This window comes from Anolis carolinensis, chromosome 4, assembly GCF_035594765.1.
Source record: "Anolis carolinensis isolate JA03-04 chromosome 4, rAnoCar3.1.pri, whole genome shotgun sequence".
Classification (NCBI taxonomy): Eukaryota; Metazoa; Chordata; class Lepidosauria; order Squamata; family Dactyloidae; genus Anolis; species Anolis carolinensis.
The window spans coordinates 244,266,907-244,293,852 of record NC_085844.1 but is presented as its reverse complement, the minus strand read 5'-3'; the positions used below and the strand labels follow the sequence as shown (position 1 = coordinate 244,293,852).

Here is a 26,946-nt window from a genome sequence, read left to right as displayed (position 1 = left end):
GACCTTCCCTTAGCATTGTGAACATTTGGTGGCCAAAATACAAATATGTGTTGTGATTCAGCTCCCTTTGGGAACTTACCTTTACTAAGATTTAGCAAGGTCTAGTTTGCAATTTCAAGATGCAGCTTTATAATGAACACACCTGCATAGGTATGCCATACCCTCTAACTGATTGAGCAAGGACAGTTCTGTTTAATCCCACTTTTTCAGCTGCCTTAAAGGCTTTCCACACAGTCATGTAACCCAGAATATCAAGGCAGATGATCTTACAGGTCCTAAGAGCGCCTTCTGCTCTTAAGTGAAACATTATTTATGGCATGTTTCAGAGAGCCCTCGCATCACAACGGAGCCTCAGAATGTGGATGTCACACTGGGCAACACCGTCTATTTCATCTGCCGGGCAGAAGGTAACCCAAAACCCAAGATCATCTGGCTCCACAACAAGTAAGTCTCGAATATCATATATACTCATGTACATATCAATCACATGATTAAGCCGAGGGCAGGTTTGGGGGACAAAATTGTGGATTTTGATATGGTCACTGGACCTGCTTCAACTTGTGAATATCTTTCTTGAATCGTAGTGCCCAGAACTGGACACAGTGTCATTGCAGGTGAAGTCTGAGCAATGCAGAATATAATGGTACTAATATTTCTCTTGTTCTGAACAATACACTCCTACTGGGCTGAGTTGTGGTGCAGCTGGTTAGTAGCCAGGAGCAATAAATGACCACTGACCGTGGTCGAGGGTTAAAGTTCCCGACCGTTAATAGCTTAGCTTGCTGTTGACTTAAGCAGCCCGAAAGCAGATGTGCTTGCAAGTAGAAACTTCTAGCTACTGCTTAATGTGGGGAGGCTAATTTAACTTAATTAATGACACCATAAAACTGCCGACAGTGTGCGAAGATCATGAGGAAGTACTACCATCAAAAGAACTCGGTGTCACAGTACTTGGATGATGAAGTGGCAGCTCCCCCTGTGGCCAGAATCGAGCATACCCTCATGAAGCCGGAAGCTGGAAAATGTTAAATAGTCTCTGTTTGTTTTCTGTATATATCATATGTCTGATAATGGCATTGAACATTTGCTATGTATATGTGCATTATAATCTGCCCTGAGTCCCCTTTGGGGTGAGAAAGGTGGAATATAAATACTAGAAATAAACAAATAAATAATTTATGCAGCCTAGAATTACATTGGCTTTTTTGACTGCCGCATCACATTGTTGACTCATATTTTGCTGTTAATATTTTGTGTTTTAATAACGTTTATTTAAATTATGGCCTGTTTAAATTGTTTTATTATTATGCTTGTTGTTTTACTGTTGATTTATGATGTTAATGATTGGGCTTGTCCCCATGTGAGCTGCTCCGAGTCCCCGTTGGGGAGATGGAGGCGGCATACAAAAATAAAGTTATTATTATTATTATTACTCTTCTTACAAGCTGTCTACTCATCTTAAATGATAGAAGGGACCTTAATGATTTTAAGGACCAAGTGAGTGCCTATGTGTGAGTGTAGGAGACAGGAGGCATACTGTAGCTCCCAGCCACTCTAGCTCAGAGTGCTGGGAATTGCAGCTTACCATAACCTGTAGGTTTATATGATTCCCGCTCCTGATTTACTGCTTCTTTTTTCCTGTTTCTCAGCAATGAAATTGACATGAGGGAGGACGGACGGCTGAACCTGCTACAGGATGGAACCTTAATGATCCAAGACACCAGGGAGTCAGACAAAGGCATCTATCAGTGCATGGCCAAGAATATTGCAGGCGAAGCCAAGACTCAGGAAGTTGTCCTACGCTATTATGGAAACCCATGTATGTGTTGATCCTGAAAGTCCCCTGAAAGTTAAGGCTTTGCTAATGTGTCTCTGAGTCTGGATAATTCAATCCCCTTTTTTTTCAGTAAGAGGGTGCATATTATAATAGCTTCATTCTACTTTAATTTAGGATTAACAATAGTTTGATTCTGCTTTAACTGACCCAGTGTAATAGAGTGATTTGAACAGTGGAGGATAACTGTAGCTCAGGGTTCAATTTCTCTGCTCAGCCATGGAAACACAATTGAGTAGCCTTTGGACAGTCATAGAAAACCCAATAATAGGGTTACCATAACTCAGAAATGGCTTGAAAATACCGTATATACTCGAAGACAAGCCGAGTTTTTCAGCCCTGATTTATGAGCTGAAAAAGTCTCCCCCAGCTTATAATCAGGTCAAGGCCAGCAACATAGCCTGCAGGCTGTTGCTTGCAATATGTGATCTATTTCTCTCTTCTCCCTTATCAGTGTGTTTACTTTTGCAAAGCCTCCCTTGCTCTTAATCAAGGGAATGTTTTGAAAAGAGAAAGACACCCTTGCAAGTCAGGAAGAAGAAATATATATTCATTAATCTTATGAAAGCATTTTCCCCTGAAATATTTGTTAAACTCTCCTACAGATATATAGGCATTAACCCCTTGCAAGCTTTTGCCATCTCTATGTACCTTTATATGTGTATCTATCTATATACATTAATTTTATATATGAATTTATCCTCATATGTTTGCTAGTCTCTGCAAATATGTATATAAAGAGAGATGTCTGGATAGATTTGAATATATTCTTACCTACCTATATATAGGGCTTGCAAATATTACAGGGGGGAAATGAACATACAAATATATACCGTGTTTCCCCGAAAATAAGACAGTGTCTTATATTAATTTTTGCTCCCAAAGATGTGCTAGGTCTTATTTTCAGGGGATGTCTTATTTTTCCATGAAGAACAATTCATATTTATTGTTGAAGGAAAAAAAATGAACATTTATTATATACTGTACAGTAGTTGTCATCACAAACCAGCATAACCAGACAAACTGTGAATCCTATCAAGAATTTCTTGTTACTACCAATATTTCCATGTACAACTGGTATGTACATTTACCAATCCGGTATGCTCTGGTGGTCTGTTTGGCAGGCGCTGGGCATGCTTCCAAACAAAAACTTTGCTTTCGGGGGTGGTCTTATATTTAGCAATTCAGCAAAACTTCTACTAGGTCTTATTTTTCGGGGATGTCTTATTTTCGGGGAAACAGGGTATAGACATGTCTAGATAGATGTGTGTGTATTGGGTTTGCAAATATTGTAGGGGAAATATGCGCATGCACACACACACACAGGGGATTTGCAAATGTTTCAGGGGGAAATACATATGTGAAATTAGTATCTATAATTATAGATCTATATCTAGCTCTGCATTGTTTATATAAGCATCGAATGTTTGCCTGTTACTATGTTGGAAGCTAGCCTGAGTCTCCATGGGGAGATAGGATGGGATCCAAATGAAGTTTATTATTATTATTATTATTATTATTATTATTATTATTATTAGGTTATTGTTGATACCATATTGTTTTTGTTGCCCCTACTTTTCCACTTATACAGCTAGTTTATTGTTTTTCTTTGAAATATGGTAAATATTCAAAAACATTTAACCTACTGATGCCTCGATTAATGAAATTTTATTGGCATCTATTTTTATTTTGAAATTTACTCGTAGCTGCTGCATTTCCCACCCTCGGCTTATACTCGAGTCAATAAGTTACCCCAGTTTTTTGTGGTAAAATTAGGTGCCTCAGCTTATATTTGGGTCGGCTTATACTCGAGTATATACGGTACACAACAGCCTCTAGATCAGGGGTCCCCAAACTAATGCAGCCCTCCAAGGTCATTTACCTGGCCCCCGCCCTCAGTTTTATAATATAATATTTTATATCATTTTAAATAATATAATATATTGTATATACATATAATATTGATAATAATATTATAATGTTATACGATATAATATTATTTACATATAATATTACAGTATAGTGGTATAGTTCAATATAGTAATATATAATGCTAATATTTTGCTATGCTACTAATATAATATATTGTATGTACATACAGCTGCTCTGAGTCCCCTTCAGGGTGAGAAGGGCGGGATATAAATGTAATAAATAAATGTAGTAAATGAATAAATAAATAATTTTAGACAGGCTCGCCCAAAGTCTGAAATGACTTGAAGGCACACAACAACAACAACAACAACAACAATCCTAATTAACTTGACTATCTCATTGGCCAGAAGCAGGCCCACACTTCCCATTGAAATCCTGATAGGTTTATGTTGGGTTACAATTGTTTTTATTTTAAAATATTTTATTGTATTGCTCTTTCATAGTTGTTGTTGTTTTGCACTACAAATAAGACATGTGCAGTGTGCATAAGAATTTGTTCGTTTTTTTTTCCAAATGATAATTCGGCCCCTCCACAGTCTGAAGGATTGTGGACCGGCCCTTGGCTTTAAAAGTTTGAGGACCCCTGCTCTAGATTATAGTGACAATGTCATAGACAGAACGCCGCCAAATAGAGTACAACACAGTTTATTAAAGTTACATAACACAAAATGCCCATAGAAAACAAAGGACTAGGCAAACACTTGTCTTCAGTGTGAAAAGTAACAAAAACAGCTCTGTTTGAACTAAAACGGTTCGAAGGAATAAACCGGATTAAACAGGAGTTTAATCCGGATTAACTCAAAAGTGCTTACTTCAGCCTGGCAGTTTAAACAAACAAAAGTTGGTAAACAAAGGTCAAAATGTACATCAAAAGCTGGCAGCAGATTCCTCTCTGCTACCAAAAAGCTACAGATGAGTAACTCAGGCTGTTACTCCTCCGTGCAACGAGCGAAATCCGGGTCCAGGCACATCAATCAGGATCACGGCGGTCAGCGGGGTCCCAGTCCGGTCCGAGGTCGAAAGCCAAGTGCGGGTGTCTAGAGTTTCACGAGTTCCACCGATAGCCACAGAAGGGATAGTCCAAGGTCGTAGTCAGTCAGTCAGTCCAGCGTCAATCCAGAGTAGGTAAATAATGTCCGTCAAAAAGACGACGGAGGTCCAAGCTATCAAGATTAAACACAAGTTGCACAGAAAAACCCCACACAGTTCCTCCCGCCATCTCTGCCCAGTGTCCTTGGTAACTTACGTATCCAGCAACGAATCACACCCGTCTTCAGGAAGTTCCCAAACAAGAGCCCAAGCGTTCGTCCAGATTACCTTGCCCAACGCAATTAGCCATTGATCCTAAACCCCATTTTATCCCAGTTCATAACTCCTCATCGCTGTCAGCTGCTATCCTAAGTCCAGGTGCCTCATCATCATCATCCTCATCAGAGCTAAAACACCTTTGACTACACCCCACAGCATCCCCAGCTGCGGATCCCGCTCCATCCCTCCAGCCCGTCCATGGGTCTGATCCTGCAACCCGCCAATCGCCTCCCATGCTATCATTGCCGGTGACACCCAAATCCTCCCTCACACGAGTCCACTCCATGTCATCCTCCTCTGAGCTAACCATCTCTTCCTCCATTCCCTCAGTAAAACCCTCAAATGAGTCTTCATCTGTTGGTTCTGCAAATAAGTCCCGGAGCCGTTTCCTTTCACGCTTCTCAAAAGAGTCTGACTCTCGAGGAGTCTTACGACCCCGTCTCCCAGTACCGGAGCCAGAAGGCTCAACCATAACAGACAATGTGCCTATAGAATACTGGAATTTGTAGTTTGGTGAGAGGCCTGGAAGTTTTGGGGACAGGGTTATAGATAATGTTCCTAAAAATTCTAAGTAGGTACTTCCCCAAACTTGAATCCTGGGATTCCTTAGACATCTTATCACTTTAATGTCACTCTAATCCTGTCATTACATACAATTCTATAGTTAGCAGCCATGACAGTTAAAATGGAATCAAATTGCTACACCTGTATAGTGGAGATGTACTCTAAGTGTGGTTGTTTTTGCTTCCAGCCAAGCCAAGCTTTGTGATCCAGCCTCAGAATACAGAGGTCCTGGTTGGAGGAAGTGTGACCCTAGAATGCGGTGTCTCTGGGAACCCTCCTCCTCGTGTTATTTGGGTGCTGAGCTCGGGGTCTCCTTTGCCGCAGGATTCGCGCTTCACCATCACCGGCTCCGGAGGCCTCTACATCCAAAACGTCACCTTCTCTGACCAGGGGCAATACAGCTGCAATGCCAGTAACAGCGAAGGCTCCATCCAGGCCACAGCAAACGTTATAGTGCAAGGTGACTCAATGTGTTTTAACATAATCTCCAACTTGTTCCTATTTGACACGGACAACCCCAATTAATCCTTTGCAGGCCTTCTTTTTCAGCTGTTTTAAAAATGACCTGTTTCTCTCCCCTCTTTCTGCTTTCACCCTTCATCCTCACCATGCTTCAATTTCTGCAAGCTGAGTTCAAAGAGCAAGAGTAGTTTGCACTCGGCTAACTCAGTAATACTCAAAGGGAAGGGTGGGCAGTTCAGAATAGAAGCTTCATAAATAGGAAGATTCTTGCAAACCCAAAACATACTTAGACGTCCCTGCCATCTGTTCAGTGTTACTTACTGTATTGCAAAAATGTGAAATCTCTCATAACAGAAATCTTTATTTATTATGTGGGATTTCCTGGGAAAGCATATATAATCCACATGGGCCTCTCTAGCCAACAGGGAGGGGAGGGAGGTTTAGGAAGGCAATGTGGTTAATAAACATTCATATTTCTATACACCATGGGTGCCAAAATGTCTTTGCTTTCTATTGATTTTGGAGACCTAAATAGGCATGCCTGCTGCTTTAAAAGAGCATATTCCAAAAGTCCTATAATTGCAGAATAACGGTCCTTTCCAGTGAGGGTAGGCTCTGTCAGTACTTTCCTTCTCTCAAATAGCTGTACATCAAAATATTTCACTTCTGCATCCTCAGTTCAATATGGGTTGAATGTGCAACTCAGTTGTGGCATAAATTACTTTGATTGGTGTATTTTTTTAAAAAAAAAATACATGCTGCTTTTCAGATATGCAAACTACCAAAGCCATTTTTTAAAAATTAAAACAGGAGCAGAGTGATAAAGATCAGCGCAATACAGCTAAAGATGATTGTAACAGGGAAGAATTTAATCCTGTTTGCTCCAAAGTGTTACCATCTGGAAAAGGATGGGTTTGGGTTATGTTGAAATGAAGTGCTACTATTTTGACATATCCTAATAAGAATGGTGTCTAGAGAAATGAAATTTGCCATTTTCGATCAGTCTGATTTATCTTCCATTCTTCTCCATCTTGTTTCTTTCCATCCTCAGATACTCCAAAGTTTTTGGTCATGCCTACAGATCAGACTGTCACAGAAGGTCAAAGCGTGGACTTCCCATGTTCTGCTGAAGGTCATCCTCTGCCCGTAATTGCCTGGACAAGAGCAGGTATTTTGAGTGTATTAGCTTCTTCTGTCCATAAATTTGGTGCCCACAATTTCACTTCCCCACACGCAAAATATATTCTCTCCTGGAAGTGTTTGTGGGCCTTCAGTCCTCCAGTGCGATGGTGTGGTGTGCTTCTGATGCCAGACATACAGCTCACGTATATCCAAAATGCAGGATTCGCTATTATCTGTGGTTTCAGGTATCCAGAATGGTATCCATCCTCTGTCGATATGGGAATCATACTGTATATAACAGGCATGGGCAAACTTCGGTCCTCCTTCCAAGAGGTGCTTGGGAGGTCTCCTTGCCTTTATGAGAATTGCTCATTAATAAAAAAGCAACTGAGAAGTTGAACTTGGACGTAAATTCAGAAGTTGCATGAAACATTCCTGTTGCAGACAACTGATCTGATCTGCTCTATTCATGTCTTGGTCTGTTTGACCTCAGACCTACTATTTTTACCCTTCTGGATCACACCAAATGGACTGTGTTCAGCTCATACTCTTTGGTTCAGCTCATACATCTACTTTCTGGCAACTTGTTTTATCTGAACCTTGAGGGACAGTGGAAAATGGGTTAGGCTGCTGTTTGCTGATTATTTGAACAAACCACTTTGTGCTGCTGCTGGGATTAGGACAAGGGGATTGTTGAGGATAACGTGGAAGCAAGGACCACTACGTTGATCCCACAGGAGTGAAAACACAAATAAATAACCAAGAATTGATAAATACATGATCAAAGAAGCTATAGTATAGCATGCCTCAGACACATCATGGAGAGAGTTGCAATAAGACATCTCTGTTTCTTTATGCATTTTGGTTTTTACTTGTACAGTTAGAAAACCTTTACCTTTACTTTTACCTGGTACAGTAGAGTCTCACTTATCCAAGCCTCATTTATCCAAGTTTCTGGATTATCCAAGCCATTTTTGTAGTCAATGTTTTCAATATATCGTGATATTTTGGTGCTAAATTCGTAAATACAGTAATTACAACATAACATTACTGCATATTGAACTGCTTTTTCTGTCAAATTTGTTGTAAAACATGATGTTTTGGTGCTTAATTTGTAAAACCATAACCTAATTTGATTTTAATAGGCTTTTCCTTAATCTCTCCTTATTATCCAAGATATTCGCTTATCCAAGCTTCTGTCGGCCCGTTTAGCTTGGATAAGTGAGACTCTACTGTACATCTGGCCAAATACATTTTCATATTTATAGTGTGACTATAACTGTTCTCTCATTACAGCTGTTCAGAGCTCAGAAAAGTTGATTTGGGGGACACAGGATTGTTGTCCAAAATGTCCTTTACAGCTGCTCCCACTATGGATCAATAACATTGTTTCGTTGAGATTTTAGCCATCATTCAGAATGCCTTGCCCTCCTGCAGAAGAAAAAAGGAAATTTCATGTGTTGGGCTATGACTGTGAAGAGCAAGCTTCAAATCCCTACTTGGCTGGATAATCTTGGACATGTCACACTCTCTCAGCCCCAGAAAACCATGTGATAAGTTGAAAATGACTTGAAGGCACTTGACAACATACAGATTTTTTTCTTCTGGATTAATAATGCAAGAAGGGTAACTCAGACGCCTCAGACTGTAAATACCGAAGTGGCTCTTGAAACTTAATTAGTGTTTATTTTCTTTATTTTCTTTTTCCTGGACTGCTTTGGAGGGATTAGCATTTGGATTTAAGCCTACAGAAGATCTGAATTGGGGTTAAAGGAATGGTGCAACAAAGTTCTGAAAATCCCAAACTCTCAAAGCCGGCTAAGGAATCACTGACACCCAGAAAGGCTTTGCAATACTTGACATCCTCCTGTTTCAGTTTCTTGGCTTTGACACCACCATGGAAAGCTTGCTTGTTCACACCTGAATGAATACAGGATTAAGGGTTTAATCATCTCTTTGTGGCACAGTGGTGTTTGTACAAGAAGCCTTATGCAGGACTTAGGCTTTCCATTGTTTTCCTGGAGTCTTATTCTTACCCCAATTTACCCTTGGAATACTTTCCTGCCAAACCAATGTTCCTACTAGTCTTTTGAAGCCCTGAACAGACCTCCCTGAGTGACAGGGATTTCTAGGCAAGATTTATTTATTCAGAGGGGAATTGCAATTGCTTTCCTATGAAGCTGAGAGAGTGATTTGCACAAAGACACCCAGTAAGTTCCCATCGCTGAACTGGGATTCAGACCCTAGCCTCCCACTATCCTAGTCCAATAAATCAATATGCAATCCTGGCTCTTAGGCTTTGTTTCCTCTCCTTTTTCTGGAATGGCCCAGTTATTGGCAAGAAGAGCTTCAAGCCAATGGTATCATTAGTGAGTTGTGGAGGGCACAAACCATAGCTGGTAACACAATAAATATTTTTGTAGTGTTTCAGCCGAAATGTATTACTTTTTATAAGAGCATCCCTGTAGTTCAGATTACCAAACATTTCACATTGTTGACACATTTTTTTTCGACATGCATCATTTTGTGACACAGTAATTAAGTTTTCCTAGCAAACCAAAGGTTAAACCAACCTCTTATAAGAGATGCAGACATGTACATAAAATATAATAATGAAATGTATGGGGACACAACATAGCTCATGAAAACCTTTCATTTGTGTGTGTATAAAACTAGCTTTGCCCGGCCACGCGTTGCTGTGGCTTATGAGAATCCTTTGTTGGCCAGGTGGAGTAGCAGTGAATAGCTTTGCAGTCTCAAAGCCTGGCCGTTTTCTGGAGTAGCTGGAGCTGTTTGTTGTATGAACGTAGAGGTATGGATGAGGGGTTGTGCTGCCAAGTTTAGTGTTTCTGGGATGTGTAGCTTTGTTGTTTTGTCCTAGGCCGAAATTTCATTACCCTTTTATATATAGAGATTTGCAAAAATATAACATACATTTTCAAGATTTTTGTCATTTCTTGTTATGTTTGCACAACATACCTACACACTGCATCCAACACAATAATGTGTTGCAATACTCAGTTTGGAAAGTTCTGCTGCAGCTTGATATGACCATAAGAAGCCATAAGCTCCATGGCTTAATATTCTGGAGTCATGGGAGTTTGACTTTTTCAAAGTTTTCAGCCTTCTCCTTTAAAGAGTGCTTGTGTCTCACCAACTCCCAGGATGTGGCCAAATTTTCCTTCAAAGAAGAGGTGCCTCGTCCCTCTGGAATCTCATCACAAAATCCTCAAGAAGCCAAAAACACTATTTGAATGCTACCCCATTAACTTGCTACCTTTTTTTGTTTAGGTGGCCCATTGCCAAGTGATCGGAGACACAGCATCCTTGCCACGGGTACCTTAAGGATAGTCCGGGTTGCCCTTCACAACCAAGGCCAGTACGAGTGCCATGCCATCAGCGCAATCGGTGTCCAAAGCGTCCCAGTCCAGCTCTGGGTGACTCCGCGAGGTACGTATGAATATAGATCAAGCATGGTCAAACTTCGACCCTCCAGGTGTTTTGGACTTCAACTCCCACAAGTCCTAACAGCCTACCGGCTGTTAGGACTTGTGGGAGTTGAAGTCCAAAACACCTGGAGGGCCAAAGTTTGAACATGCCTGACTTAGATTGTTCCATCATTCCCTTGGATCTCTTGTCTCTTGAAACCTTCTCCCAGCCTTCGTTGTCTCCAGCATGTCCATGTCCCACTCTATTTCTTGTTCAATCCTAAACAGTGATTCCGGTGTTTCTCCATCCTCCACAAGATATGGCAGCAGAGACTGGGCAAGACATTGAGATCCCATGTGCTGCCCAGGGAGATCCACAGCCCATCATCACATGGGCCAAGGTATGAAGTATGAACATTTACTACCTAACTTCTGGTTGAATACCTTCTAACATTTCACAGATGGAAACCAGGGTAGAAGTGGCTAAGCAACACCAGCTTGTGGTCAAAGTGGCAAATGTTATTAATGACGAGAAATAGAAAAGCTGCAGCAGTTTGCTTGTGTCTGAGTATCCTGGGAAGGCAAGATTCTGCCCCTGTCCTCTTTCCTCATAGAGTTTTGTAGTTAAAACTTGGTTTGCAACAATGGAAGTAAGTGTTGTAGCTTAGCCTGAGCCTGAGATTGGGCCCATTCAGCCAGTCATCGTCCCTGCACCTGCTTTGTCAGAGGACTCTGGGTTTGGACCTGACATGCAGCCAGAGTCTGTTCCAATAGATTCTGGGACCAGAGACAGAATGCTTGCAAGCAGGCATTTTGAACCACATTCTTCTCCACAGTCAAGGCCAGTTCACCAGGTGCCAGATGGACATTCTAGTTTAGAAGAGGATAATGAGTTTGATAGGATCAGGCAATAACTCACTGAAGGAGGGAACGAGAATGTTTACAGAGAAGTAAACAACTGCTTTTGAAGCGCTCTAATGAATAGTTTTCTCATGAGAGAAAGTTTTCTCATGAAAGAAAGACCTTGGTTTTCCCTTAAATGTCTGGTTCTTCTCTGCTATAGCAGCATCTACTGCTTTTGAAGCGCTCTAATGAATAGTTTTCTCATGAGAGAGTTTTCTCATGAAAGAAAGACCTTGGTTTTTCCTTAAATGCCTGGTTCTTCTCTGCTATAGCAGCAACTACTGCTTTTGAAGCGCTCTAATGAATAGTTTTCTCATGAGAGAAAGAGTTTTCTCATGAAAGAAAGACCTTGGTTTTTCCTTAAATGCCTGGTTCTTCTCTGCTATAGCAGCAACTACTGCTTTTGAAGCGCTCTAATGAATAGTTTTCTCATGAGAGAAAGAGTTTTCTCATGAAAGAAAGACCTTGGTTTTTCCTTAAATGCCTGGTTTTTCTCTGCTATAGCAGAGGTGGCAACATTGCAATTCAAGAGAGAAAGATCTTTGCTCTGTGTTCCTGTATATTCTTGCAGCTGTGGATTTTGCTTCAAGTTCCAGCCTTGTTTTGCCTTTATAATGGCACTTTATAGCCATCATAGCTGAGTGGCCACCCTTCCCTGATGACATGATATATTTGCACTTTTAGCACTTTGGCCTAGATCCTTTGAATCCAAGCCATGATTTTAACTCTTTATCTTGTATGTGGTTTTTTATGACTTGCTTTTATTGTCTGTGTCACGACCCAGGCTACAGAGCACCAATAACCATACGCAGAGGCCAGATTCTATCTAATATCTTTATTAAGAAAATATATAAAGTTAGTAAAAGCAAATGTAAAAGTTAGTCCAGAAGCAGACCTTTCGGAAAAGGTCAAAATTAGTCCAAAGAAACAATGTCCAATATGAAATATTAAGGTCCAAAGTTGTAATCCAATAACCGAAACACTCACTTTGCCAGGCAAAGTGAGGGGAGATGACAAGGTCTTTTAGTCCATGAACTTGAGCAAGGCTAGGAAATAACTTGATACTTGAACAAGGCTTGAAACGTGGAACAAGGTAACGAGGAACAAGAACAAGGTCCGTGGAATAACTTGGTAAAATCCGTGAAACAAGGCAAGGGTTAGTCCTGGGAACAAGGCAAGATCCGTAGGTAAACAAAGGCTGGAATTCAGGAGCGAAGGCTGGAAACAAGGCAAGCTTGAGCAGGAACGAGGCTTGAATCGGAGCGCGCTGTCCAAACACAACTCGCTCCGGAGGCTGACGAATTGACTCCGCGAAGTTACTACGCGGGTAAAACACCTATATAGAGTCTAACTTTCCCGCCGGAGCAGTTCTCTGGGAACCAGAAACGAAAGCTAAACTCTGAGACCAGATGTCTGACTCCTTAAAGATTCTCACGAAAAGCAGACTTAATTGGGCACATTCTTAGCTGCTATCCTCGCACTCCTGCGCGAAGCTGCTTCTAAACTCCTCTGTTGTTTACAAAACTCATGGCGAGAGAACACGGGAGATGTAGGCTCAGGGTTTGTTTGACATACTTCTGGGACACAACTTTCTTGCAGGTGCAAGGTTCCCAAATCCGCCTGGGAAAGATCTGGCTGAGAAGATTCCAGTTCTGACTGGGAAGGTAAAAAACCCAAGTTTTCTTCTTCATCAGGCATTACAATGTCATGAGCAGGACTACAAGGCCCATGAGTCATCACACTATCCCCCTCCTCAAGGCCCCTCCCAAACTGGGACTCTCTCCCCGAGGCGCGAGGTCGTGGCTTGGCGGGATAGGTTTGATGAAAGCGACGGGTTAGATCAGGAGCATGGACTGTGGAGGCGTCTTCCCAAGAGCGTTCCTCAGGGCCAAAACCCACCCAGTCAATGAGATATTGCAGGCGGCGGCGGTGAAAGCGAGAATCTAAAATGTCCTGAACCTCGAACTCGTCCTCCCCATCCACCAAAATAGGGACGGGGGCCGGCCGGTCTACATCTGGCCGCACACCATCCGCCGGAAGGAGCAGGGAGCGGTGAAACACTGGGTGAATGCGCATTGAACGTGGAAGTTGGAGTTTGAAAGTCACGGGGTTTAATTGCGCCACCACTGGATAGGGGCCAATGAAACGGGCATCTAACTTCCGGCAAGGGCGGTGGGAGGGCAAAAAGCGAGTGGACAGAAAAACCCGATCTCCTACCTTGATTTCGGGGCCCGGCTGGCGATGTTTGTCCGCGTGACGTTTATAGTCCTCCTTGGCTTGTTCCAGTTGCTGGAGCAAAAGTTGTTGCACCGCTGTGAGTTCCTGCAGCCAATCTTCTGCTGCGGGAACTTCTGAAGTTTCAATGACAGGGGGAAAGAAACGTGGATGGAAGCCGTAGTTTGCAAAGAACGGCGTTTCTTTTGTAGAAGCCTGGACTCCATTGTTGTAGGCAAATTCCGACAGTGGTAACAGAGAAGCCCAATTGTCCTGTTGGTAGTTTACATAACAGCGAAGGTACTGTTCCAAAGTGGCATTGGTGCGCTCCGTTTGCCCATCCGTTTGGGGGTGATGAGCTGAAGATAAACGAGAGTCTATGCCCAATAGTTTTTGTAGTGCCTTCCAGAAACGAGAGGTGAATTGGGATCCACGGTCTGTGACCAAACTCTTGGGCAATCCATGTAGTCTGAAAACATGTTGGAGGAATAAATCTGCAGTCTCTTGGGCCGTGGGAAGACCTTCACAGGGAATGAAATGGGCTAACTTGGTGAAAAGGTCCACCACCACTAGGATCGTGGTGAATCCACAGGAAGGTGGTAAGTCAGTGATAAAATCCGCAGAAATTATTTCCCATGGGCGAGATGGGTTAGGAAGGGGGTGTAGAAGCCCTGAGGGCTTCTCCCTTCTTATCTTGGAGCGCTGGCATACTGGGCAGGTGTTGACATATTTTTCCACATCCTTGCGGATCTTGGGCCACCAGAAATCTCTTAGGATCAAATGCATGGTTTTAAATAGTCCGAAATGCCCTGCTGGTTTGCAGTCATGACACAGACGAAGTACTTTTTCCCTGCCCGGTCCGGGTGGGATATAAACATGATTTCTATAGCAAAGCAGTCCATCTTTAAGCGAAAAGGGAAAGTGCAGACCTTGACGAAGTTGGTCCTGCGCCCAGGCATCTGCTTGCTGACTAGCCCTGATTTCTTGAGCACAGATGGGCCCTGGATTAGGGGGAGTTGAATCAATGGGAGTGGATTTGGTGTTCCCCACTGTGAGCGTGGCAAAGTTCTCGGGTTGTAGTAGTTGGGATTCAAAAGTCTCCTTGCGTCCTGCAGCGTATTCCGGTTTACGTGACAGGGCGTCTGCTTGCTTGGTTTGGGCTGGGGTCACATAATGAATCTGGAAGTTGAAACGTTCAAAGAATAAAGCCCAACGTTGCTGCCTTTGATTTAGCTTGCGGGCAGTTCTTAGATGTTCTAGATTCCGATGATCAGTGTGGACTTCAATGGGAAATTTGGCCCCTTCTAGCCAATGTCTCCAAGTTTCAAAAGCTGCCTTTATGGCTAATAGTTCTTTTTCCCAAATGGTATAGTTCCTCTCTGGTGCGGTTAGTTGACGAGAATAATAAGCACAAGGATGAAGGTGATCTCCCACCGGTTGTAGGAGCACAGCCCCAATTGCCACATCAGAGGCGTCCGCTTGCACCACAAAAAGGGTTTCAGGATCTGGATGTTGAAGGATTGGCTGGGATGTGAATAATTTCTTTAGTTGCTGGAACCCTTTCTCTGCTTGATCAGTCCAGCGGAAGGGCTGTTTTCCACGGATGCAGCTAGTGATTGGGTCAGACCAGCGGGCAAAATCTGGAATGAACTTACGGTAATAGTTCGCGAACCCCAAGAATCGCTGCACCTCCTTCTTGTTAGTTGGCGCCCGCCATTCCAATACTGCTGAAACCTTGGCTGGATCCATGGAGAGCCCTAGAGGCGAGATACGGTATCCAAGGAAATCTACCTCTTGTAGATCAAAAGCGCATTTTTCCAGCTTGGCATAAAGCCCATGATCCCGCAATCGTTGTAACACCATTTTGACGTGGTTCTCATGTTCTGATTGTGATCTAGAAAACACCAAAAAATCGTCCAGGTAGATTATCAAGAACCTATCTAGATAGTCCTGGAAAATGTCATTGACAAAATGCTGGAACGTTGCGGGAGCTCCGCATAACCCATAATTCATAACTCGGGACTCGAATAATCCGAATTTAGTCTGGAAGGCGGTCTTCCACTCGTCCCCTTCTCTGATGCGAACTAAGTTGTAAGCTCCCCGAAGATCCAGCTTGGTGTAAACCTTGGCTCCTCGAAGTCGGTCTAGTAGATCCGAGATTAAGGGCAGGGGATAGCTGTTCCGCTTGGTGATATTATTCAATGCTCTGTAGTCCACCACCAAGCGTAATTCCCCTGACTTCTTCTTCACAAACATCACTGGGGAGGCGGCTGGGGATTGAGAGGGTCTGATGAATCCCTTGCGAAGGTTTGTCTCTATGAATTCCCTGAGAGCTTCTTGCTCTGGTTCAGTCAGGGAGTAGAGATGCCCTCGCGGGATCGGGGCCCCCTCCACCAAGTCAATGGCACAGTCATAAGGTCTATGTGGGGGTAACCTTTCGGCTTCTTTTTCATTGAATACATCCCAATACTCGGAGTACTTCTTTGGCAAGGTGATAATGGGCTCGGTGTCTGTGGCATGGCAGACCTTGGCTACGAGGCAATGATTTTGGCAGTACTTTGAAGCAAACTGCAGTTCTCTGTTGGACCAGGAGATGCTTGGGTCGTGAAGTGTCAGCCATGGAATCCCCAAAATCACAGGGAAATGGGGAACCTCGGTAACAAAGAAGGAAATCTCTTCCATATGTTCCCTTATCCACATCCTGGTGGGTTCCGACCACTGGCTTACGGGGCCCGTCTTGAGAGGGCGGCCATCAATGGCTTGCACCACACGGGCATTCTTGAAGTCATGATATTGTAATCCCAGAGAGTCGGCATACTCTCTATCAATGAAATTGTTGGTAGCTCCTGAGTCTATCATGGCGTGGATCATGACGGGTCCCTTTTTTGCTGACCATAAGGTGACCACTAGAAGGAACAGGACCCCGGTTGGCGGCTCTTGAACGGGTTTCTTGACCGGGTTGGCGAGCCTTTCTACGCCCGGTCGTTGGCTTCCCCCGCCGGCTGTGTGCCAGCCGCCTCAGACGTCTTCGTCTCCGTGGAGGACGCCGCCGCAAGACGGGCGGCGGGCTTCCCTTTGGCTGGGCACTCTCTGGCGAAGTGGCCCCCATTCCCGCAATACCAGCAGAGATTTAGGCGTTGGCGGCGGGCCTTCTCGGCGGCATCTAATCTGGGACGCACATTGCCCAACTGCATCGGCACCTCCTCGCTCCCTCTGGGGTATGGAGATGGTGGTGGGGGTCTCCACACTGGACGCGGCTGAACGCTGGCGGGAGCGGGGGATTTTGCCCCAGCTCTACCGCTCTGACCTCGGACCCACTGTTTTCTGTTGGCAATCATGACTTCAGCCCGTAAACATTGATCGATGAGTGCTTCCAGCGTTTGGGGAGGATCCACCTTGGAGATTTCCTCCAGCATTTCAATGTTGAGACCCTCCCGAAATTGTCCTCTGAGGGCAACATCGTTCCAGCCGGTGTTGTGGGCCAGCACTCGGAACTCGGCTATGTACTGAGACATGGGTCTGTCTCCTTGGAAGAGGCGGCGGAGTTTGTGCCCGGCGGCCTCCAAATTGTCCTCGATTCCCCAGGTCGCCTTAAGGTGGTCCAAGAAATGTTGCGCTGACCTTAGATGTGGGGAGGCTTGGTCGAACAGAGCCGTCGCCCAGTTAGCCGCTGGCCCGTCTAGGAGACTGTAAATCCACGCCACCTTGATGTCTTCCTGGGGAAACTCGGCATCACGGGCCTCTAGATAAGCTTGGCATTGGCGACGGAAAACATGAACCTTAGAAGCTTCTCCAGTAAACTTGGTTGGCAACGCCATGGCCGGAAGACGGATTCCGCGTTCCTTCAAACCCTTTATTTCCCCATCCTGTGCATTGAGCTTATCACGGATTCGGTCCACCTCATCCTTGTCAATGGTGTAGGTAATCGGCTGGCCGCTCGGCCCAGGTACGGTTCCGGTAGACATTCTGGCCGAGGTTAATTGGTGCTTAGGGTGGCGGAGTCAAACTGTCACGACCCAGGCTACAGAGCACCAATAACCATACGCAGAGGCCAGATTCTATCTAATATCTTTATTAAGAAAATATATAAAGTTAGTAAAAGCAAATGTAAAAGTTAGTCCAGAAGCAGACCTTTCGGAAAAGGTCAAAATTAGTCCAAAGAAACAATGTCCAATATGAAATATTAAGGTCCAAAGTTGTAATCCAATAACCGAAACACTCACTTTGCCAGGCAAAGTGAGGGGAGATGACAAGGTCTTTTAGTCCATGAACTTGAGCAAGGCTAGGAAATAACTTGATACTTGAACAAGGCTTGAAACGTGGAACAAGGTAACGAGGAACAAGAACAAGGTCCGTGGAATAACTTGGTAAAATCCGTGAAACAAGGCAAGGGTTAGTCCTGGGAACAAGGCAAGATCCGTAGGTAAACAAAGGCTGGAATTCAGGAGCGAAGGCTGGAAACAAGGCAAGCTTGAGCAGGAACGAGGCTTGAATCGGAGCGCGCTGTCCAAACACAACTCGCTCCGGAGGCTGACGAATTGACTCCGCGAAGTTACTACGCGGGTAAAACACCTATATAGAGTCTAACTTTCCCGCCGGAGCAGTTCTCTGGGAACCAGAAACGAAAGCTAAACTCTGAGACCAGATGTCTGACTCCTTAAAGATTCTCACGAAAAGCAGACTTAATTGGGCACATTCTTAGCTGCTATCCTCGCACTCCTGCGCGAAGCTGCTTCTAAACTCCTCTGTTGTTTACAAAACTCATGGCGAGAGAACACGGGAGATGTAGGCTCAGGGTTTGTTTGACATACTTCTGGGACACAACTTTCTTGCAGGTGCAAGGTTCCCAAATCCGCCTGGGAAAGATCTGGCTGAGAAGATTCCAGTTCTGACTGGGAAGGTAAAAAACCCAAGTTTTCTTCTTCATCAGGCATTACAATGTCATGAGCAGGACTACAAGGCCCATGAGTCATCACAGTCTGATTGATTGGTTTTATTGTTTTGTTTTTATATTGTTCTGTTCGGGCTTGGCCCCATGTAAGCTGCCCCGAGTCCCTTCGGGGAGATGGGGCGGGGTATAAGAATAAAATTATTATTATTATTATTATTATTATTATTATTATTATTATTATTATTATTATTATTATTATTATTATTATTATTATCCAGTTGAATGTTCCAGTAACTTTGCAGTTTGGATTTCTATTACCTTGAATTACTTGGGAGTTTGGTCCTGCATTCTAGTCTTGTTTCCTGTGGTTCCAGTTTGTTTCATGTCTTGGAATTGAATCTTGTTTGGACTATTCTTGATGCTTTTCGTGGGACTGAGTTAGATATCTGGTTTGGAGTATGTTCTTTGAGTGACGTTCCTAGACTCTTGCTTTAGGATTTTTAAGTACACTCCTCTTGTGGATTTAAACCCATTTTATTGACTCTGAACTTTATTTGTTTGTGCTTACTTAAAACCTTCAATAAACAGCTTGTTTGCTTATATTCTGGGGCTCCAGTGTGGTTTTGAGGTGCCTACGCAGCCTAGGGGTGCAACAGTAAGCTGAGGACAAATGTGGAAGGAAAAGAGAGAAACCTGGACAGTTTAAAAACAATGGAAAAAGTGGGATAACAGAGGATTAATTGGGAGTGTTGCTGCCAAAGTGGGACAGTTGGAAGGTGTCAGAGTCATCCCACAGCCCTCATCTGTGAAATGATCTGGCGATTTACATAGGGCCAAAGAGTCAAGTCACTGTGATTTTATAGTAGTTTGACTGTGCTTTTAATGTTTGTTTGTTTGTTTCAATTAGAAGGTCTAGGGCTTCAGTGGCCCATAAGCATTGAAGGGGATGCAGAAAAGGATACACTTTACCCACCTCATCTATACAAAACTTAAGGGTTTGGGGCCCCTATAAATTCTAAATAAAAGTTGCCTCTTCCACTTGTCTTCCATCACAGTCTTTAAGATCACCTCTTGAGCCTGGCTTTGTATAGAAAATAGTTGCTTTAAATTCATTCATTCATTCATTCATATATATATATATATATATATATATATATATATATATATATATATAGGAAGGGAAAGTCTTAAAGAAATGGCATGTGTCAGCAACAGAGAAATAAATTATAGTTACACACCTAAGGATGCATCTGCACTGTAGAATTAATGCAGTTTGACACCACATTAGCTGCCATCACTCAGTACTATGGAATCGTATCAGTCGCACAGTTTTTGTGTAATATTTCAAAAGTGTCAAAGTGAAATACATCATTGAAAAATGCACAAAAAAGTCCACAGAATTCCTTGTAATCCTATGCAGCATGGAGATTTTTTTTTGGAATGGTTTCTTCTTGCATGCAAGAAGAAATAAACAGAATGAAATTACATACCTATTAAGAATATGCATGAAGAAATATTAAATAAACCATCCTGCGGATCAGCTAATATATTCTATATATAGTCTTAATAGACTTTCCCTTGTTTGCTTCCTGAATTCTGCAGTGTTATTACTGCCATCTGGTGGTCACATGCATGAAATGCAAAAACAGCCAGTTTTCAGAAATGCATCTATCTTCTCTAATTTGCAGAATTAATGTAACTTTAACTGCCATGACTCAATTCTATGAAATCATGGGAGCTGAAGTTTGATAAGGACTTTAGCTTTCTCTGCCAAAGAGTGTTGCCTCACCAAATTACAAACCCCAGGATTTCATAACATTGAGCCATCACAGGTAAAATGGTGTCAAACAAGATTAGTTCTACAATGTGGTTACCTGACCACACATGTCCCAATTTTCATCTGTTAAAAACTGGAGTGTATGCAACATCTCATCTTGGTACATATGCAGATGAGGCCTCTATATGCAAGCAGAAAAGAGTATGTCCAAACTGAAACAGATTTTCTTAATCTAACAGGAAGGCATTCAGATCACAGAAAGTGGGAAATTTCACATCAGCCAAGAAGGGACCCTGTCTGTCAGAGACCTGGGAACAGCTGATCAAGGGAAATATGAATGTGTAGCCAGGAATACCTTTGGGTTCACTTCCAGCACCATGCAGCTGACAGTCATTGGTAAGAAAATTCTCCTTTGCCATTTGTTTTGTAGCTTTGATGCAAAGACCATTCACACTGCAGGATTGTTGCAGTTTGATGTCACTTTAACTGCCGTCACTAGAATCCTGGGATTTGCATTTTGTTGTTGATGTAGAAGAGTAAACATCTCACCAAGCTACAAACTCCAGGATTCCATAGCATTGAGCCATGACTGTTAATGTGATGTCAAACTGCTGCAATTCTGCAGTGTGGAAACAGCCATCATTGTGCTGTACCAATGTTCTTAATCGGGAAGCAAGAAACTAGTAGTTTTTTGATCTTTGGGTCTTTCGGGAAGCTAAACAAACATCCAAAATGAAAGTTAACCATAAGGTTATGTTGGAGAACCTAGATTCCTAGAGAAGTGTTATTTCAGGTAAAAACCTGTTGTGTTGTTGTATGTTTTTTTGGGCTGTATGGCCATGTTCCAGAAGTCTTCTCTCCTGACGTTTCGCCCACATCTATGGCAGGCATCCTCAGAAGTTGTGAGGTATGTTGGAAACTAGACAAATGGGGTTTATTGATCTGTGGAAGTTTTCTGTGAGTTTTCCGGGCCCCACAACCGCTGAGGATGCCTGCCATAGATGTGGGCGAAACGTCAGGAGAGAAGACATCTGGAACATGGCCATACAACCCGGAAAACATACAACAACCCTGTGATCCCGGCCATGAAAGCCTGTTGTGTTTTTATTGTGAGCCCTGCGCCCCAAACACTTGCAAAAGTACAGTCTTTTCCTTAAGCTTTCCCACCTTCTAGATCAAATCACTATCCCATAGAAGTTACAGTATGGTGCACAGGATAACAATTCAGAGGTCAAAACAAACAACGTTTAATTCTTAAAATTCTTTCATTTTGAGCCAATGAAATGTATATGCTCAGGACATCTAAATACGTATTATTAGTGTATAAAGATAAAACCAGGCTTTGTCTATATGCTGTTTCAAAGTGGATGAAAGTGAAATCAGAGCCATTAATTCTAATTTGTTGTTCTTTCTGTCTGTTGTTTTCCCCCTCAATGGATAAAATAAAGCCACAAATATTGGCAGAAGTGGTGATACATTTGTAGCCACCTCGATCCAGGAAGCCATCAGCAGCGTGGACCACGCAATCAATTCTACGCGCACTGAACTGTTCAGCAAGTAAGTTTGCTTGTTGTTGATGGTAATGACTTCAACTTATGGCAACTCGATGAACGAGAGACATCCAAGTCTCTTGTAAGACTTGCCTTTTTATGACGTGTGTACCAATGGCCCCACTGAGGTTTTGCAAACTGAGGGCCATGGCTTCCTTGACTGAGCCTGTACACCTGTAAGACAGCCTTCCTTTTTTCCTGCTAACGTCCATTTTACACACATATCTTGCAAAGCAGCAGACTTCAATAAGGAGTAGATAGTGACTTAAAGCATCAATGTCTCTGGATCCACAAATAATCAAAACCATAAATACTAGACCTGCTAATTTGGCAGGCCCATTATGACGTGTATATACTTGAGTATAAGCCTAGTTTTTCAGCCCTTTTTTAGGGTTGAAAAAGCTCCCCTCGGCTTATACTCGAGTGAGGGTCCTGGCCGGCTTCTATTAAGGTCGGCTTATACTTGAGTATATAGGTATTCAGAGTTGGACAGTCTTATCTTATTAAATTCTTATTATTATCTTAAATTACAGTTTTATATAAATATTCAGAAACATTTAACCTACTGATGCCTCAAATAATGCAGTTTTATTAATATCTATTTTTATTTTTGAAATTGACCCGTACCTGCTGCATTTCCCACCCTCATCTTAAACTCGAGTCAAAAAGTTTTCCCAGCTTTTGTGGTAAAATTAGGTGCCTCGGCTTATATTCGGGTCGACTTATACTTGAGTATATATGGTATCTTTGTTTCTAGTGAGATTCCAAGCTTGATTTTTCATAGAATTAAGACCCATTCATAGAATCATATCACAGAATGATTGAATCCTAGAATTGGGTCAATCTAGTCCAGCCCCGAATTCAATGCAGGAACCGCAGATACAGTATCCTTAGGAGGCAGCTATCAAGACTGTTTTTGAAGGCATCTAGAAAAGGAAACCCACCACCTCTCTAGGCAATTGGTCTCATTGATAAATCACTCTCACTGTCAAGCGGTTCCTTCTAGTATTCAGTCAAAAACTGTCCTGTAACTTCAAACCATTAGACTAACTCCATCCTCTGAATAATCAGAGATTTTCCACTTTCATGAGCTCCTGCGTTCCTAACTCCTGCAAAAGCAGAGAGCCTGCTGTAGTAAGATTTGGAAAACTTTGACACCATTGGAAACCTCACTTTTTACCTTTTCCAAACAGGCGGCCCAAAACTCCTAATGAATTGCTGGCCCTTTTCCGTTATCCACGGGACCCATACACGATCGAAACAGCTCGGGCCGGAGAGATCTTTGAGAGGACCTTGCAGCTGATTCAGGAGCATGTGCAGCAGGGGTTGGTAGTGGACATGAATGGAACAGGTATAAAACAACAGCACAGAGCTAGTCGCATTTTGAGATCTACTGTTGGGTACTGGACGAGAGATCCAGGTTCTAATTCCCACCGAGACAGAAAATGCATAGGGCTAATTTAGATTACTCACTCCTACTTAATAGAATTCTTGCCCAAAGTGGAGAGGTTATCTGCAGTACTTTGACATTCGAGGAAAAGTAGGATATTGATGTAACTAATAAATTTCATAAATAAGCTTGCCACCTTTTTCTGGAGAAGTAAAGTGAGCAAAGTCTATCTGACAAAATATTCGAGTGAGAAATACTTTGGTATTAGATTTGTCTTTTCTGCTTCTGCAAATTTATCTGAAGAAAATATTCAAACAGAATGTATGTGTCTATTTGTGATATTGATTATAAATATAGATGTATTTCCTTTAGAATTCATTACGTGTTCTGGGCACATAATGAAACCCATAAAACACAAGAGACTAAGGAAGGAAGAAACTGTGAGTTAAACAAAGTAGTGGATTACATACCCTGATTGTAGATATGTCAGTCAGACTCAATGTACTCATTTGTTTTGTCTTAAAAAGATATTACTCACACCCACTTCTGTTCTTCCTCAAAGTAACTAAAAAGTGTCTGAGGACTCCAGAAATGATCCCATAGTTCTTGTCATCCTGGTACTAGTCTTTGATTGCTAGTTTGCAATAGAGTATGAAGTATTTTAATATATTACCTAGTTACATATTAAGTAGAAATACAGTAGTGTCTCACTTATCCAACATAAACAGGCCAGCAGAATGTTGGATAAGCGAAAATGTTGGATAATAAGGAGGGGTTAAGGAAAAGCCTATTAAACGTCAAATTATGTTAAGCACCAAGAACACCATGTTTTAAAACAAATCAACAGAAAAAGCAGTTCAGTACATGGTAACGTTATGTAGCAATTACTGTATTTACGAATTTAGCACCAAAATATTGCAATGTATTGAAAACATTGACTACAAAAATATTGACTACTGAAAGGCAGGCTGCGTTGGATAATCCAGAAAGTTGGCTAAGCGAAGGTTGAATAAGCGATGCTCTACTGTATGTCTAAAAATCTTTTGAAATGTCAATTTTTTGCCTCAACATTGAGCTTTTAAGACAAACACTAATATAGGGTTGTTGTATGTTTTCCGGGCTGTATGGCCATATTCTAGAATTATTCTCTCCCGACATTTCGCCCACATCTATGGCAGGCATCCTCAGAGGTTGTGTCCTGTAAGGATGCCTGCCATAGATGTGGGCGAAACATCAGGAGAGAATACTTCTAGAACATGGCCATACAGCCCGAAAGACATACAACAACCCTGTGATCCCGGCCATGAAAGCCTTTGACAACACATTAAACACTAATATGTTATAGGCAACTATGAAACCCATAAAACATCAGCAGTTAATAATTTCACTGAAGTATGACATCTGGGGAGTGGAAGGGAGATGATTGTACATTGAATATATTGAATTACATATTGAATGTTTATTTTGACTCTAATACACCAGTAATAATACTTGGGGAGTCATCTTGCAGGTTACCGCTACAACGATCTGGTCTCCCCTCACTACCTCAACATGATTGCCAACCTGTCCGGCTGTTCCGCCCATCGCCGCACACCCAACTGCTCCAATATCTGCTTTCACAAGAAGTACCGGACCCACGACGGCTCATGTAATAACCTCCAGCACCCCATGTGGGGGGCGTCCCTCACGGCGTTCCAGCGTCTGCTCAAGCCAGCCTACCAGAACGGCTTCAACCTTCCCAGAGGCTTCTCTTTGGTGGAAGAGTCCGGAGAGCTCCCCCTTCCTCTGCCTCGCTTGGTCTCCACTGCTATGATCGGGACGGAGATCATTACACCCGACGACCAGTTCACTCACATGCTGATGCAGTGGGGCCAGTTCCTGGACCATGACCTTGACCAGACTGTGGCCGCCATCAGCATGGCCCGGTTCTCCGATGGAGAGTCTTGCAGCCAGGTGTGCACCAATGACCCTCCTTGCTTCTCCATCATGATCCCAGAGAACGACCCACGGGTGAGGAACGGGCGCTGCATGTTCTTTGTCCGTTCCAGCCCTGTGTGTGGCAGTGGGATGACCTCCCTGCTGATGAACTCCGTCTATGCCCGAGAGCAAATCAACCACCTCACCTCCTTCATCGATGCCTCCAATGTCTACGGCAGCACAGAACACGAGTCATTGGAACTCAGGGACCTCAGCAACCAGAAGGGTCTCCTGAAGGAAGGCCAAGTGGTTCCAAGTTCTGGTAAACCCCTCCTTCCCTTTGCGGTGGGCCCCCCAACTGAATGCATGCGGGATGAGAGCGAGAGCCCTGTGCCATGCTTCCTAGCAGGTGACCACCGGGCCAACGAGCAGCTGGCCCTGACCTCCATGCACACGCTGTGGTTTCGTGAGCACAACCGTGTGGCCAGAAAGCTCCTGGTTCTGAATCCACACTGGGATGGGGACACCGTCTACCACGAAGCACGCAAATTTGTGGGGGCCCAGATGCAGCACATCACCTACTCCCATTGGCTACCCAAGATACTTGGGGAAGCTGGCATGAAGATCTTAGGAGAGTATAGAGGCTATGAACCCAACACCAACCCGGGCATCCTGAATGCCTTTGCTACTGCCGCTTTCCGTTTCGGCCACACCCTCATCAATCCTCTTCTCTACCGGCTCAATGAAACATTCCAGCCCATCCGACAAGGACATGTCCCACTCCATAAAGCCTTCTTCTCACCTTTCAGGATCATACAAGAGGGGGGCATTGACCCTCTTCTCCGGGGGCTCTTTGGGGTCCCTGGGAAAATGCGGGTACCGTCTGAACTCTTGAACATGGAGCTGACAGAGAAGCTCTTCTCCATGGCCCACTCTGTCTCACTGGACTTGGCGGCCATCAACATCCAGCGGGGACGTGATCATGGCATCCCGCCTTACAACGATTTCCGAGTATTCTGCAACCTCACGTCTGCGCAGGAGTTCGATGACCTCAAGAATGAGATTAAGAACCTGGAGATCAGGGAAAAGCTCAGGAGGTAGGGGAGCCTTGTCAAAGCTTGGATTCCAAGCTTTATTTCCAAAGTAGACTCAGCATCTTTGATATTATCTCAAATGTCTGGATTTAAGCCAGGGATGGATTCACCACCTCTCCAACATAGTAGTCCCCCCACACACACCTTCATGAACCTATTTACTTCTGTTACCAGCAGCTGGGCTTGTAAATCGGAATTGAAATAAAATGTTGCAATACAAAATGCCACCATTTAGATCTCCAACCATTCCATTCCATCTCCCAGTTTTGCATTTTTGCATTTTTCAATCTGACACATACAGCACTTGCTGATTTTTTAAATTCCGCTTCCCTATTTTCAGCCGAACTATTTCTTGAACTCATTTGCCATATACAGACATGAGAGCATGATGTGCCATGACAAATGGATATCTTTTACTATTTGAGGGACCACCACATTTAAATACACTAAATACTTTTGAGGATTACAGTAGAGTCTCACTTATGCAACATAAACGGGCCGGCAGAATGTTGGATAAGCAAAAATGTTGGATAATGAGCAGGGATTAAGGAAAAGCTTAT

The 26,946-nt window shown here is 43.2% G+C and overlaps 1 protein-coding gene across 1 annotated transcript in view; it reads left to right on the top strand.

Annotated features, from left to right (window-relative positions):
• LOC100555993 (peroxidasin homolog) overlaps positions 1 to 26,946 on the top strand; it is a 75,219-nt gene that overhangs the window by 36,329 nt on the left and 11,944 nt on the right. Inside the window, exons 8-17 of the mRNA XM_008110203.3 lie at positions 327 to 444; positions 1,650 to 1,819; positions 5,826 to 6,098; positions 7,152 to 7,268; positions 10,514 to 10,672; positions 10,939 to 11,051; positions 20,675 to 20,831; positions 21,884 to 21,992; positions 23,179 to 23,336; positions 24,886 to 26,389. Coding sequence (XP_008108410.1) covers positions 327 to 444; positions 1,650 to 1,819; positions 5,826 to 6,098; positions 7,152 to 7,268; positions 10,514 to 10,672; positions 10,939 to 11,051; positions 20,675 to 20,831; positions 21,884 to 21,992; positions 23,179 to 23,336; positions 24,886 to 26,389 — 2,878 coding nt within the window. The remainder of the gene's footprint in view (positions 1 to 326; positions 445 to 1,649; positions 1,820 to 5,825; positions 6,099 to 7,151; positions 7,269 to 10,513; positions 10,673 to 10,938; positions 11,052 to 20,674; positions 20,832 to 21,883; positions 21,993 to 23,178; positions 23,337 to 24,885; positions 26,390 to 26,946) is intronic.